At 43.9% G+C, this 16,048-nt stretch overlaps 1 protein-coding gene across 1 annotated transcript in view; it reads left to right on the top strand.

Annotated features, from left to right (window-relative positions):
* The window catches only part of thbs3a (thrombospondin 3a), a 47,406-nt gene that overhangs the window by 25,984 nt on the left and 5,374 nt on the right, over positions 1 to 16,048 (top strand). The window contains exons 13-17 of the mRNA XM_043684099.1: positions 3,814 to 3,866; positions 7,078 to 7,271; positions 9,800 to 9,978; positions 14,647 to 14,695; positions 15,128 to 15,324. Coding sequence (XP_043540034.1) covers positions 3,814 to 3,866; positions 7,078 to 7,271; positions 9,800 to 9,978; positions 14,647 to 14,695; positions 15,128 to 15,324 — 672 coding nt within the window. The remainder of the gene's footprint in view (positions 1 to 3,813; positions 3,867 to 7,077; positions 7,272 to 9,799; positions 9,979 to 14,646; positions 14,696 to 15,127; positions 15,325 to 16,048) is intronic.

Below are 16,048 nucleotides of genomic sequence, written 5' to 3'. Positions count from 1 at the left end.
AACCTCAGCCCAAACTACCTCAGGTGGCAAGTCCTCATCCATCGTCCTTTCCACCTCTGTAATACTATCTTTGACAAGCAATGCCATACCTCCCCCTCTTTTACCCCCACCTCTGTCCCTACTAAAACATTTAAATCCTGGAACCCGCAACTGCCAATCCTGTCCCTGTTCTAGCCATGTCTCCGTAATAGCCACAACATCGAAGTCCCAGGTACCTACCCACGCTGCAAGTTCACCTACCTTATTTCGTATACTTCTTGCATTGAAGTATACACACTTCAAGCCACTTTCCTGTTTACAGACACCCTCCTTGGAAATTATTGCCATGTTCCTAACCTCCCTACACTCCATGTCTTGCACCCTAAAGCTACAGTCTGGGTTCCCATGCCCCGGCAGAGTTAGTTTAATCCCCCCCCAAGAGCACTAGCAAACCTCCCAACAAGGATACTGGTGCCCCTTAGGTTCAGGTGTAGACCATCCTGTTTATAGGGGTCCCACCGTCCCCAGAAAGAACCCCAGTTATCCAGATACCGGAATCCCTCCCTCCTGCACCATCCCTGTAGCCACGCATTTAACTGTTCTCTCTCCCTATTCCTCGACTCTCTATCACGTGGCACGGGTAACAAACCAGAGACAACAACTCTGTTCGTTCTAACTCTGTGCTTCCAACCTAGCTCCCTGAAGGTCTGCCTTACATCCTCAGCGCTCCTCCTACCTATGTCGTTGGTGCCAATGTGGACCACGACTTCGGGTTGCTCCCCCTCCCCCTCCAGGACCCGGAAAACACGGTCAGAGACATCACGTACCCTTGCACCTGGGAGGCAACATACCAAACGTGAGTCTCTCTCGTTCCCACAAACCGCCTATCTGTGCCCCGAACTTTCGAGTCCCCAATTACTACTGCTCTGCTCTTCTTCACCCTTCCCTTCTGAGTAACGGGGACAGGCTCCGTGCCAGAGACCTGAGCCCCGTTACTTACCCCTGGTAAGTCATCCCCCCCACAAGTATCCCAAACGGTATACTTGTTCTTGTGGGGAATGGCCGCAGGGGGTCCCTGCACTGGCTGCTTCCTCCCAGTCCCCCTCACTGTCACCCATCTATCTGCCATCTTTGGAGTTACTACCTCCCTATAACTCTGATCTATGACCCCCTCTGCCTCCCGAATGATCCGAAGTTCATCCAACTCCAGCTCCAGTTCCCTAACACGGTCTTGGAGGAGCTGGAGATGGGTGCACTTCCTGCAAGTGTAATCGGCAGGGACGTCGATGGCATCCCTCACATCTGCCCATTCACTCAATCTGACTAAGTCACCTTGAAGCCACTCATACCTAGTTTAGTGTCATCTGCAAACTTGGCAATATTACACTGCATTCCCTCATCCAGATGGATAAATATTGTGAGTAGCTGGGGGAAGCATTTATCCCAGCAGTACAACACTTGTTTCCACCATCCGCGCTGAAAAAGACCCATTTATTCTGACCCTCTGCTTCCTGTTCTCAGTCCATGACAGTATATTCCCCTCAATCCCATGTGCTTTAATTTGACACGGAAGCCTCTAAAGTAGGACTTTATCAAAAGCTTTCTGAAAATCCAAGCATACGACACCCACTGGTTCTCTCTATATTTACCACTCGTTATAGCCTTGCAAATCTCCAGTAAGTTTGTCAAACACCATTTGCCTTTCATGAACCCATGTTGACTTTGTGTAATCCCATTGGTATTTCCTAAACATTATTTTATCCTATCCTTTGTAGTAGGCTTGAGAATTTTCCCGACAATTGATGTCAGGCTTCTGGAATTCCTGATGTTCTCTCTCCCTCCTTTTTTAAACAGTGAGGGTTGCATTTCTAACCTCTATTCTTTTCCATAATCTACAAAATTTTGAAGCTGACAACCCAACACATCCATTATTTCCATGGCCACCTCCTTTAATACACTGGGATGGGTTTCTCAGACTCTGGGAAGTGCTCAGTTTTCAGGCTCAGTCATTTCTCCACTGCCTTTTTTGACTGCTAGGAAGTTCCTTCAGTTCTTTTATCCAAATAGATCCTTGTTTTCCTCGTACTTCAGTGAAGTTATTTGTGACTTCTCAGTAGACTGAATTAAAGTAGTTGTTTAATTGCTTTTGCCATTTCCTTAACTCCATTATCAATTTTCCCAGTTCAGACTGTAAGGGACCTACATTTATTTTCACTGACCTTTTTCTTTTTATATGCTAATAGAAGCTTTTACACTCTGCTTTTATGGTCCTTTTCAATTTACTCCTAATTCTATTTTTTCCCCTCTTAATCAATCATTTGTCCACCTTTGCTGAATTCAAAACTTTTCCCAGTCCTCAAGCTTGCTACATTTTCTAATAACTTTATATGAACCCTCAGCACCTAATACTAACCTTAATTTCTTTTGTTAGTCATGGTTTCATGTTATGTTCTTCCACCTGAAAGGAATCTATAGCTGTTGCAATGTATGCATTTGTTCCTTAAATATTAACCATTGTCATGCTCTCCAGTGAAATTACTCAGTTTATTGAAGCTAACTCATCCTTCATTCTTTGTAGTTACCTTTATTTAGATTGAAGGCCAAGTTTCAGATTGGACTATTTCACATTCTATTCAAGTGAAGAATTCTCCCATGTTATGATCACATTTCCCTCAAAGACCTCCACAAAGATTGTTAATTAATGTGTTCTCATTGCACAAATCCAAATCTGGGTGGCATGGTGGCTCAGTGGTTAGCACTGCTGCCTCACAGTGCCAGGGACCTGGGTTCAATCCCACCCAGGGGTGACTGTCTGGGTGGAGTTTGCATATTCTCCCCGTGTCTGCGTGGGTTTCCTTCTGGTGCTGTAGTTTCCTCCCACAATCCAAAGCTGTGCAGGTCAGGTGAATTGGCGAGGCTAAATTGCCCATAGTGTTCAGGCATGTGAAGGTTAGGTGCATTAGTCAGGGGAAAATGTAGGGTAATGAGTCTGGGTGGCTACTCTTCGGAGGGTCGGTGTGGACTTGGTGGGCCACGCTGTAGGGATTCTAATTCTATTCCCTCGTTGGTTCCTCAATGTTTTGGTCTAAAAATCTATCTTGTACACACTCCATGAATTCATCCACCACAGAATTACTGCCGATGTGGTTTATCAACTCTTTTTGTAGATTAAAGTCATCAATGTTTACTGTAACACCCGAGTTGCATACATCCCTTAAACAAACTATCGATCTGAAAGGATGATAGCAACTCACCCGTCATAAAACAATCTTGTCCTAATCTGTAGGCTGTGTTGAAATAATCCATCTCATGGTGGTTCTGCTATTGATTGCAGCCATTGATCCAGATCGGAATGCTGGAGGTGGATTTCAAGGTCACAATTAGACAGTGAAGCTCATAGATGACTGTACATGGATTGTCTGTGGAAATAAACTCTGCTAATGACATATTTTGTTTGAGGGGATTGTGCTTCATGTAAATCATGTGGATTGTGTTTGGTGAGAGCTTAGGGGAGACCTGCGTTTGGTGAGAGCTTAGGGGAGACCTGCGTTTGGTGAGAGCTTAGGGGAGACCTGCGTTTGGTGTGAGGTTAGGGGAGGCCTGTGTTAGGAGTGCGGTTAGGGGAGGCCTGTGTTTAGAGTGCGGTTAGGGGAGGCCTGCCTTAGGAGTGGGGTTAGGGGAGGCCTGCATTAGGAATGTGCTTGGGGGAGGCCTGCGTTTGGTGTGAGGTTAGGGGAGACTTGCGTTTGAAGTTAGGTATTCATGTGTTTGTTGTAATGTTACGGGTGAGTTGCATTCTAAATGAATTTGTCTAATTTTGTTTTCTGTCTATAGACTGATGCAGATGATGATCTTGTTGGCGATGCTTGTGATAATAATCAAGACAGGTATGTCACTGTCTTTTAAACTGCACATACTCCCAGTTTATGGTCTCTGTCTCTCTCTCTCTCTGTCACTCATTCACTCACTCACACACCTCTCTCTCTCTCTCTCTCTCTAGTGCACACACACACACACACTACCTAGCTGTGCAGTTTAATATGATTCCATTTTCAATAGTACCAATAGTATTAGTAACAATTTTCTGATCATTTGTCTCGTGATCCATTCTGCAAAATCCATTGGTCTGTGTCATCAAAGAGTTCAGGATGAAGCCTAATTGTAATGCCTGTTTTTGTGGAACGTGCTGCTGATAGTCTCTACCTAATAGAAGCAAAAATCTTAGGTAGAAGATTATCAATTATGCACTTGCACAGGATTTAATGTAGACAATAAGTTGCATACACGTAATGAACATCTCATTAGGAAACCTCCTCCAATATCTACAGCCCCTGTACACATGCAGCAGATGTAGTTGAGGAGGGAGAAAGTTTTCTGATTAATACCTTTTAAGTTTCTGGCCTAATGACTATTCATCCTAACATCTTCCACTGCACCTACACGACCTCCCACATGCTTCCTGCCGGTGTCTGCTCTTGTTCTCATCCTTCCACTTCTCCAACCCACCATCATGACATGATTCCTGTTCCTTGTACACCTCCACTGATCCATTCTTCCCTCTTCTGAGCATTGTTTTTCTGTTATCTGTTGTCTACCATTCCTGCAATTCCAATTCAGGCGTCATTTCTGTTCCCATCATTATCTGTTTTACTCTGACCATATCTTGTTTTTTTGCATACATATCCATTTTGTGTACGTCATAATGAATGTTGACTTATTTTTTCACTATAATGAACATTGGCCATTTTGTGTGCATGTTATGAGTTGTTGACTGCTGTTTGTGTGTTGAGAGTGTGGTGCTGGAAAAGCACAGCAGGTCAGGCAGCATCTGAGGAGCAGGTGAGTAGACGTTTCGGGCAAAAGCCCTCCATCTTAAATATACTGAAAAACTGTGCTCCTATAGTTCTTTGTGGCAATGAGTTCCAAAGATATTCAATCCACTGATAGAAGAAATTCCTTCTCATCTCGATCTTAAATTGGCACCCGTTTATTCTGAGACTGTGTCCTCTGAGCCTAGACTCTCCCTCTCAGCATTGACCCTGTCAAGCCCCTAAAGAATCTGATATCTTTCAATGAGATCACCTCTCATTCTTCTAAACTCCGACAAGTAGTGTTCCAATCTTTGCTCATAAGACAATCCTTCCATAACAGGAATCGTCCGAGAGACCCTTCTCTGAACAACCTCTAATGAAATATCTTTCCTTAAGTAAGGAGATCAAGACAGCTCACAGTCCTCGAGATGTGATCTCACCTTGTACAGTTGCAGTCAGACTTTCCTACCTGTATACTCCAACCCCCCTTGAAATAAGGGTCAACATTCCATTCGCCTTCCTGAATACTGCTGCCCTTGTGTTACGGCTTCCTGTGTTTCATGCACATGTACCACCAAGTCCCTGTATATTACAGCTTTCTACAGTTTTTTATCCATTTAAATAATATCCTGTTCTTTTGTTCTCCCTTCCACAATAACAGCTTTGCATTTTCTCACATTATATTCCATTTCCCAATGTCTTGCCCACTTAATAATCTCCCACGATCGCTCTGTAAATTGTTTTTATCCCTCTTGCAACCTTCCTTGCCACCTATTTTACTGTTGTCTGCAAATTTGGTTATAGTGTATTCACTTCCTTTCTCCAAGTCATTAATATTTATTGTAAACATTTGCGATGTCAGCACTGACCCCTGTGGAAGCCCATTGTCATGGGATGCCAACTGGAAAATGGGGAAACAACCAATTCTGTATTGGTGATTGTGTGTCATGGTGAGATAGTGATCATTGTTTGTGTATGTTATGGAGATATTGAGTATATGTGTCTGTAAGTAATGGTGAGATATTGACCATGTGTGTGTCTGTGTCTGTGTATGTGTGTCTGTGTAATGCTAAGATATTATTGTCTGTGTCTGTGTGTATGTAATGGTGAGGTAGTACATAAAATAATATAGGCTCTTCAGCCCTCAATGTTGTGTTGACCTCTTATCGTACTCTTAAGATCAAACTAATCTGCATTTCCTTCATTATACTATTTGTCATGTGCCCATAGAACATAGAACATAGAACAATACAGCACAGAACAGGCCCTTCGGCCCACGATGTTGTGCCGAACTTCTAACCTAGATTAAGTACCCATCCATGTACCTATCCAAATGCCGCTTAAAGGTCGCCAATGATTCCGACTCTACCACTCCCACGGGCAGCGCATTCCATGCCCCCACCACTCTCTGGGTAAAGAACCTACCCCTGACATCTCCCCTATACCTTCCACCCTTCACCTTATATTTATGTCCCCTTGTAACACTCTGTTGTACCCGGGGGAAAAGTTTCTGACTGTCTACTCTATCTATTCCTCTGATCATCTTATAAACCTCTATCAAGTCACCCCTCATCCTTCGCCGTTCCAACGAGAAAAGGCCGAGAACTCTCAACCTATCCTCGTACGACTTCCTCTCCATTCCAGGCCCATCTAAAAGTTGCTTAAATGTCCCTAATGTATCTGACTTTATTACCCTGATGGCAGTGCATTCCACACACCCACCACTCTCTGTGTAAAGAACCGACCTCTGACATCTCCCTTAAACCTTCCTCAATTACCTTAACCCTCCTGATAGATATTCCTGCCCTGGGAAAAAGTCTCTGGCCATCCACTCTGTCTATGCCTCCTTCCATCTTGCACACCTATATCTTGTCCTTATTTGCTTCAATGAGAAATGCCCTAGCTCCCTCAACCTTCTTCATAAGACATGCCCTCCAGTCCAGGCAGTATCCTGGTAACTCTCCTCTGTACCTCTCTAAAGCTTCCACATCCTTCCTATAATGAGGTGACCAGAACTGAACACAATTTTCCAAGTGTGGTCTAACAGGGTTCTATAGAGATATTGAGTGTGTGCATGTGTGTGTGTGTATGTAATGGTGAGATATTGACCATGTGTGTGTATGTAATGGTAAGATATTGGCCGTGTGTGCGTGTGTGTATGTGTAATGATGAGTTATTGACTCTGTGTGTGTGTGAGTGAGAGACAGAGAGAGATGGTGAGCTGTTGACACTACTTGTGTATATTATGGTGAAATGATGACTATTTTTTGTTGGGTTTGGGTTGTAGTGATGGCGATGGGCATCAGGACTCCAAAGACAATTGTCCAGAAACTCCTAACAGCTCTCAGTTGGACTCTGACAATGACGGGTTGGGCGATGAGTGTGATGATGATGATGACAATGATGGGGTTCCTGACTATGGGCCATCGGGTCCTGATAATTGCCGCTTAATTGTGAACCCCAATCAGAAGGATTCTGATGGTTAGTGACTCTCGGAAAGAGTGATCACAATATGGTCGAATTTCAGATACAAATGGAGAGTGAAATAGTATCGTCTGAAACCACGGTGTTATGCTTAAACAAGGGAGACTATAATGGGATGAGGAAAGAGTTGGCTAAGTTTGACCAGGAACAAAGGTTATATGGTGGAATGGTGAGGATCAGTGGAGGACTTTCAAAGAGATTTTCACAGTGCTCAAGGAAAGCATAATCCAGTCAAAAACAAGGATAGCAAAGGTAGGAAGAGCCAGCCTTGGATAGCCGAAGAAATAAAGGGAGGCATCTGATTAAAAGCTCAGGCTGACAAAGTAGCCAAGAGTAATGGAAAACAGGAAGATTGGGAAAACGTTAAAAAGCAACAAAGAGCCACAATGCAAGTAATAAAGAAAGGAAAGCTAGATTATGAATGCAACATAGCACAGAATATAAAAAAAAACACGCAGGAAAGGTTTTTATGAAAATATAAAACAGAAAGGGGTGGCTAAAGTGGACATAAGTCCCTTGCAGGATGAGAATGGGTAATGCTGAAATGGCTAGACCTTGAATAAGTATTTTGTATCAGTCTTCACGCTGGAAGATGTATCTAACATGCCAAAGAATGATGTTAAAGAAATGATGGGAGGTGAGGACTTCAATTCAATTGTTATCACTAAAGGGGTAGTGTTGAGCAAACTTGAGGGTCTCAAGGTAGATAAATCCCCTGGTCCCGATGGAATGCATTCCAGGGTGCTGAAAGAAATGGAGGAAGTTATAGTAGATATGTTAGTGGTAATTTACCAAAATTCACTGGACTCCTGGCAGGTCCCAGTGGACTGGAACACAGCGGATGTCACACTTCTGTTTAAAAAGGGGTGTGTAGGCAAAAGGCAGGTAACTCTCGGCCAGTTCGCTTAACATCTGTAATAGGGGAGATGCTGGAGGCTATCATTAAAGAAGAAATAGTGAGACATCTGAATGGAAAGGGTTCCGTCAGGCAGATACAGCATGGATTCAGGAAGGGAAGGTCGTGTTTGACAAACGTAGTGGAGTTCTTTGAGGACGTAACAAGCACGTTGGATGGACGGGAACAGGTGGATGTTGTATACTTGGATTTCCAGAAGGTGTTCGATAAAGTGCCACATAAAAGACTCATCCATAAGATAAGAATGCATGGGGCTGTGGGGAATGTACTAGCATGGATAGGGAACTGGTTAACCAACAGCAAGCAGAGATCTGGGATAAATGGGTGTTTCTCTGTTTGGAGATCAGTGGTGAGTGGGGTGTCACAGGGGTCAGTGTTGGGCCTGCAACTGTTCATGATATGAATAAAATTGATTTGGAAGAGGAGACCGAGTGTAACATATCCAAGTTTGCTGATGACACTAAATTGAGTGGAAAGGCAAACTGTGCAGAGGAAGTGGAGGGTCTGCAGAGAGATTTAGATAGGTTAAAAGAGTGGGCAAGAGTCTGGCAGATGGAATACAATGTTGGTAAATGTGAGGTTATTCACTTTGTAAGTAAAAATAATAGGTCAGAGCATTATTTAAAGAGGTGAAAGATTGCAGCATGCTATTGTGCAGAAAGACTTAGGAGTGCTTGTACATGAATCGCTAAAAGTTGATTTGCAGGTGTGATGGGTAATCAGGAAGGCAAACGGAATATTGGCTTTCACTGTCATAGGATTGAATTTAAGAGCAGGGAGGTTCTGCTGCAATTGTACAAGGTGTTGGTGAGGCCACACTTAGAGTATTGTGCGCAATTCTGGTCTCCTTCCTTGAAGGAGGATATACTGGCTTTGGAAGTGGTGCAGAGGAAGTTCGCTAGATTGATTCCGGAAATGAGGGGGTTATCCTATGAGGGGAGGTTGAGTCTCCTGGGACTGTACTCTCTAGAATTTAGATAAATGACAGGGGATCTTATAGAAACATATAAAATTATGAAAGGGATAGATAAGATATAGATAGACAAGTTGTTTCTGCTGGCGAAACCAGAACTAGGGGACATGGCCTCAAGATTATAGGGTAATAGATTTAGGACAGAGATGAGGAGGAATTGTTTTTTCCAGAGAGGAGTGAATCGATGGAACTCTCTGCCCAAGGAAGCAGTAGAGGCAGCCTCATTAAATATATTCAAGACACAGTTGGATGGGTTTTTGCATGGTAGGGAATTAAGGGTTATGGGGATAATGCAGATAGGAGGAGCTGAGATGATGGATAGATCAGCCATGATCTTAATGAATGCTAGAGCAAGCTCAATGGGCAAAATGGCCTACTCCTGCTTCTATTACTATGCTACTGTGTCTCAAACCAACTTTCTCACCATGAAGTGGTAGTTTCTGATGTATATTTCATAAAGCGCTAGGGTTTGAGGATGAGGGTTAATTGAGAGGTGGAGTTGAGGTTCAGTGATGGTGTGGAGGTTCGAGGAATGCATGAATTTTTGGAGCAGGAGGGGGAGTTGATTCCCAGTAGCTGGGTCAGATGAGTCAGTGCCATTGTTTCATTCTGATGTGTGGCTTGTCCTTTATCTAGATAACGGGATTGGTGATGCTTGCGAAAATGACTTTGATAATGATGCTGTCTTTGACCAGTTTGATGTCTGTCCTGAGAGTGCAGAGGTCACTCTTACTGATTTCCGAGCCTATCAGACTGTCGTTCTGGATCCTGAGGGTGATGCACAGATTGACCCAAATTGGGTAGTCCTCAACCAGGTGAATTTATTCTTACTGCATCTCTTTATTTGTATTAAATCTCAGTCCCTCTTGCATGTTTCTTTCAAATCTCTTTCTCTAACCTGTTAAAGCCAAGCCAATAGAAAACCTTTATCAGATCTCAGTCAAGATACTGCACGATATGGAGCACCACAAACTATGGGAGGTGCATTAAAGCAGCAAAGAGCGTTCAGTACAGATCTACTGAGGCGTGGAGTGGCAAAGAGGCTCAGTGGTTAGCGCTGCTGCCTCACAGCACCAGGGTCCCGGGTTTGATTCCAGCCTCAGGGCGACTGACTGTGTGGAGTTTGTACATTCTCCCCGCGTCTGCGTGGATTTCCTCCGGGTGCTCTGGTTTCCTCCCACAGTCCAAAGATGCTAAATTCCCAATAGTGTAGGTTATTTGTCAGGGGTAATGTCAGGGAACGTGTCTGGGTGGGTTACTCTTTGGAGGGTCAGTGTGGAATTGTTGGGCTGAAGGGCCTGTTTGCACACTGTAGGGATTCTAATCCTAATTTTAAAAAATTCTAATTCTAAACAAATGACTGTGCAAAGATCAGAAATTGTGTTTTGTTTAGCTAGAACATAGATTACAGAGTGATGTGACAGGACCATTTAACCATAACAGAAACAGTGAATAGAAATAACTTGTTTCCAACTGTTTTTTGGAATGAGGGGCAACAAATATCTGAAAGAGTAGAGGTCAGGGGAAATGTTTACAGTTGTGAGGCGATGCAATTCACACCCAGGGTCAGTGTTTGAGGTAATTACTGTCAACATTCCAGATTTGAGTAGACTGAACTGATTTGGTGGTTGAAAGTTAGGGAACAAAACACGTAGATGTGATTAGAACTGTTCACATGAGGGAAGGTTAAACACAGACGGACTGGTTGTCTTGAATGGCTTATTTCCTTTTTGTAAATAATGATTGTTTCATGTACAACACCACTGTCTATAGGGGGTGTTCAGTATTTGTGTTTATTCAGTGTTTTAGTGACTAGATGATGATTGTGAAACAACTTTCTGTCCACATTTTGAGCAGTGAATCCAAACTCTGATCAGTAATGACATGTTAACAAAGGAGAAAGTGAGGACAACAGATGCTGGAGATCAAAGTCGAGAGTGTGATGCTAGAAAAGCACCATATATTCCTGATGAAGGGCGTATGCCCAAAACGTTTATTCTCCTGCTCCTTGGCTGCTGCCTGACCTGCTGTGTTTTTCCAGCACCACACTCTCGACATGTTAACAAAGTACAAGCAACTTATTGAAACAACTCAAATTCCACATTGCTTGAAAAACTCAGCCTTTGAGTGGGTGACGGTGGACAGAGGGTGAGCATAGGGAGAAGGCAAGCACACAGCCAGTGTACAAACTTCCTGAACTCCTTAAAATAATTGGTTCATTTAATTTATTATAACTGATAGCCGTATCAATGAAACATGGTCATTATTGACTTGATGTAGGTCTGAACGATGTAGAAGGTAAGACAGTATTGTTTCTGAGGGATACCAACCTAATCCCCCAGTTGGGGAACCCATGGGCTCAGTGGAATGCTGCTTGTAAACCTAATTCTGTGGTCACCCAGCATGTAGCTTAGATTAAAATTGCCTCTTCACTCCCTGTCCCTTAGGTTCTGCTTCCACTTTGATAAAGAACACCTCCATCTAAAATCAACTCTTCTTTACCTGAATAAATCTCTATCTTTCCTATCTCCCCCATACCTTTACCAAGCTCATTTTATCCATAACACCTATTTTCTGCTGTTTGGCTTTATTCATACTAAATCGCTACTCACTCAACCTCCCATTCAGTCCCAGTTCAGCTGATGTTGCAAATGGTTCCCTCTCTTTACCTATTGCTCTTATCTTTCAAACTTGCTCCTCAAAATAAACAGCCTTTAACCCCTCTGTGCTTGGACAAAGATTACTACAACACGCCAACAGGCCATTCAGCCCACGAAGACTGTGCCATTACATGATGCCTTTCTAAACTAAAAGACTTTTGCCTTTACATGGTCCATATTCCGCTAACATCCAAATCCTGGAACATTAAGCTGCCAGTCTTTGTTCTTCTCTCTACTAAGTCTCTGTAATAGCTATATCCTTGTTATATATATTATTCCAAGTTCAACTGCCTTATCTGTCATACACCTCATTTTAAAACAAATGCACCTCAGACCATCAGTCCTGCCATGTTCGGTATCCCCTCTCTGTCTGCCCTTACTCTTAGTGTGACTGCTCTCAGTCTTTGATTCCTCCTTGGTCACTTGACTTGTTGACCGACAGCTCCTTCCCCCCACCCCTTCCCCAGGGTCACACAAATTTAAACTCTCCTGACTGGCACTAGCAAAGCTCCCTGCCAGGATTTTGGTGCCCGTACAGTTTAAGTGCAGCCTGTTCTTCTTGGACAGGTCCCACCTGGCCCAGAAGACCTCCCAATGATCCATGTACTTGAAACTCCTACACCAGTTCTTTAGCCATGTATTTAACTGTACTCACTATCTAGCTATACTGGCACATAGCATGGGAAGTAATCCTGACATCGCAATCATAGAGGTACTGCTTTTCACCAAACTCCCAGAATTCCCTTTGCAGGGTCACATCTCTCTCTCTCTCTCTCTGCTGATGTCTTTGGTACCAATATGGACCACAACCTCTGCTACTTTCCCACCCCTGTTCGTGTTCAGATGCATGCGTGACCCTGACCCCAGGGAGGAAATATACTGTCCTGGGAGTGTCACTTGCAGCCAGAGAAATGCCTTTTCTATAGAGTCCCCTGTCACTACTGTCCACTTGCACTTCAGCCCTCCATGCTGTACAACAGCAGCAATCGTGGTGTCACCTATGTGACTGCTGCTTTCCCTGACAGGCCATCCCCCGCCAACAGTACATACCAGTTTGACAGGGGAATGGCCACATGGGACTCCTACACTGCCCGTCAACACTTAACTCACCTTCCTCATGATCACCCAACTCTTTTCTGTGCAGCTGTTTCTGTTGTCGTGAGCAACTCATGACATTCTCTCATCCTAAGGGATGCTCCATAGTGAGTCCATCTGCAGGTGAACACATTTCCTGCATATTTCATAGACACTGGTAATGTCCCTGATTTCCCACACATTGCAGGAAGAGCATTCTGTGGGGGAAAGTTCTCATGCCACTCAACTTTATTAACTACAGACAACAATTCAGGAACTGACTGCACTAACTGAAACACTAGTCACCAAACTCAGGACTCTTACTCCCACTCTATTCCTAGCAGACAACAACTATAAAAATTAAGCACCTAGTCTCCCTGCAGACACGATTCACTCAGTCTGAAAACCAGGTTCCTGAGGAGCCAAGGTAACACAACTTTTTGAGTTGTAATGTCACCTCCAGAGCTCCACTTATACATTCAGCTCCACATTAACTCTGACTGACCCCATTCCTCAGGTATTTATCCTGCTGTTCACTCCCAGGGTCACTCTGACTGACCCCGTTCCTCAGGTATTTATCCGGCTGTTCACCCCCAGGGTCACTCTGACTGACCCCATTCCTCAGGTATTTATCCTGCTGTTCACCCCCAGGGTCACTCTGACTGACCCCACTCCTCACGTATTTTTCCTGCTGTTCCCCCCCAGGGTCACGTTGACCCCCCTCCTCAGGTATTTATCCTGCTGTCACACATCCAACCTCATCCCACATGCCATTTGATCCCTGCTCAAAATCCACCAAAATTTCTGAACCACGCTCTATCTCCCCAATATCAGCCCCAGCACTGAACCCCATCCTTCTGCCTGAAGCTTATTATATCCCCTGACCTGTGCACCCCCTCTCCCCAACCATTTAAAGCTTCTGCCAGAAGTCATCCCTCCTCTTTATGTTGGTGGAGTTGGATTCACTCAGCACATAGAAGGATCATTCTGACTGCATTCATGATTAAGGGTACGTTGGCCCATCACCATGTTGTTATGATGCACTCACTGAGCAACGTGCAGTTGTCAGAGGCCAGTTGGAAGATGCTTGGCAGTTCTGAATAACTGTCTCTGGACTCCTGCTGTCTATCACTATCAGTACAACCCAAATCTAACCCAACCTGGTCAACATCTCACCACTCACAAAAACACGATGAAGATCTCCAAAAGCCATGATGACATCTTTTCCACAACTCAGCTATAAATCTCTGGAACTGTCCCATAATATTCAAAATCCTAACAAAGGTAATGAACAAAATTCTCTTCAGCTACAAATATGGATCATTATTACTTCTCAATCTCTTGGCAACATTGACTTACATGATTTGACTTCATTCTTCAGCAGCTGTCTCCCTTTTCCATGGAGCTATCTAATTTTACTGATTTATCCAAATACAGACACAGTATCTTCAACAATGTGTTCTCCACTTGTTGCTTGTTGTTGGCTCTTTGGAAATGTTTTCTTGTTTTCCTGACCTCTTTCTCATTGACCAGCTTGCTACCCGTTAGGTAACATTATGCAAAGGTTTCAGTTTGCAAAGGTACCCTGATAAGGACCAACTACAAAGCCCTCAGGTTAAACATTGGTAAGACAAAGTCATCCCGCTCCAGCCTCTCACGTATTCCTGACCTTGGCGTGCTCCTCACCTTCCTTCAACATGCTCAGCAGGTCCTGGTGTTTCATAAATAATTTTTGTGTTTGTGCGACAGGGAATGGAGATTGTTCAGACTATGAACAGTGACCCTGGATTAGCTGTCGGTAAGTTGGTGTGATTTGTTCAATCAGTGAAATGTGATGTCAGCAACACAACCTGAACTAGACTAACTGAAAACAGAATGGTTTCATTTACCACAATCATCAGGGTTTTATTATTGAACTAATCTTGAAAACTTCTACATTAGAAATCCAGATGTTTCCCACATCCTGACAGGTCGATGTGGACAACCTTGAGGGAACTTTATAGCGTATCTCACGAGTGCTGAGAGTGTTTGAAGTTTTGTTAGATTCGGCCCCAATATACATGGAATTTAACATTGCTCCTTTATAAAAGCAAAGATCGATAAAATTAACAGGAGATTTTTGATTATGTTTTCATCAGCTGTTGTTTGGTGCAACATCATTCAAACTGAGTGGTTGATGCTGTTGTAAGAAGATAATGTTGATCATACTATTCCTGCACTCATGTCCCAGGTTATACTGCGTTCAATGGTGTGGACTTTGAAGGCACATTCCACGTGAATACTGTGACAGATGATGATTACGCTGGCTTTATCTTTGGCTACCAGGACAGTTCCAGCTTCTATGTGGTGATGTGGAAACAGACAGAGCAGTTATACTGGCAATCTACACCATTCCGTGCAATGGCTGAGCCTGGTCTTCAGCTCAAGGTGAAACCAATGCACCAAGTTGTGAGAAACAGGCCTCTCCCTCCTCACTCAGTAACCTGAATATCAGCGAGAGATGGTCCTGTTCCTGCTAACTCTCCAACCTGAAGATCAGTGAGAAACAGACCTGTCCCAGCACTCCCAATAGCCAGAAACTGGGCGAGAGACAGGTCGTTCCCTTAACGCACAGTCACCAGAAACTCAGCAACAGTCAAGCTGATTCTTGCATGCTCAGTAACCGAACCCAGATCTGTCCCTGCTAACTCAGTAACCAGACTCTCAGTGAGAGACAGACCTGCCCCTGCTAACTCAGTAACCCGAATCTCCAGAGACAGACAGACCTGTCCCTGCTAACTCAGTAACCAGACTCTCAGCGAGAGACAGACCTGTCCCTGCTAACTCAGCAACCCGAATCTCCAGAGACAGACAGACCTGTCCCTGCTAACTCAGTAACCCGAATCTCAGTGAGAGACAGACCTGTCCCTGCTAACTCAGTAACCGGAATCTCAGTAAGAGACAGACCTGTCCCTGCTAACTCACTAACCAGAATCTCAGTGAGTGTCAGACACATTTCAGCTCACTCAGTAATCAGATTCTCAGCATGTAACAGACTGAACCTGCTAACTCAGTAACCAGAATTTCAACGAGTGAATAGTGATTATTCTCCAAGCTGATAATTTGAGGCACATAGTGTACCTGACCTAACTGTGTACCCAGAACTCCCCTA

Source organism: Chiloscyllium plagiosum, chromosome 51 (assembly GCF_004010195.1).
Source record: "Chiloscyllium plagiosum isolate BGI_BamShark_2017 chromosome 51, ASM401019v2, whole genome shotgun sequence".
Classification (NCBI taxonomy): domain Eukaryota; kingdom Metazoa; phylum Chordata; class Chondrichthyes; order Orectolobiformes; family Hemiscylliidae; genus Chiloscyllium; species Chiloscyllium plagiosum.
This window is presented reverse-complemented; position numbering and strand designations above follow the sequence as displayed.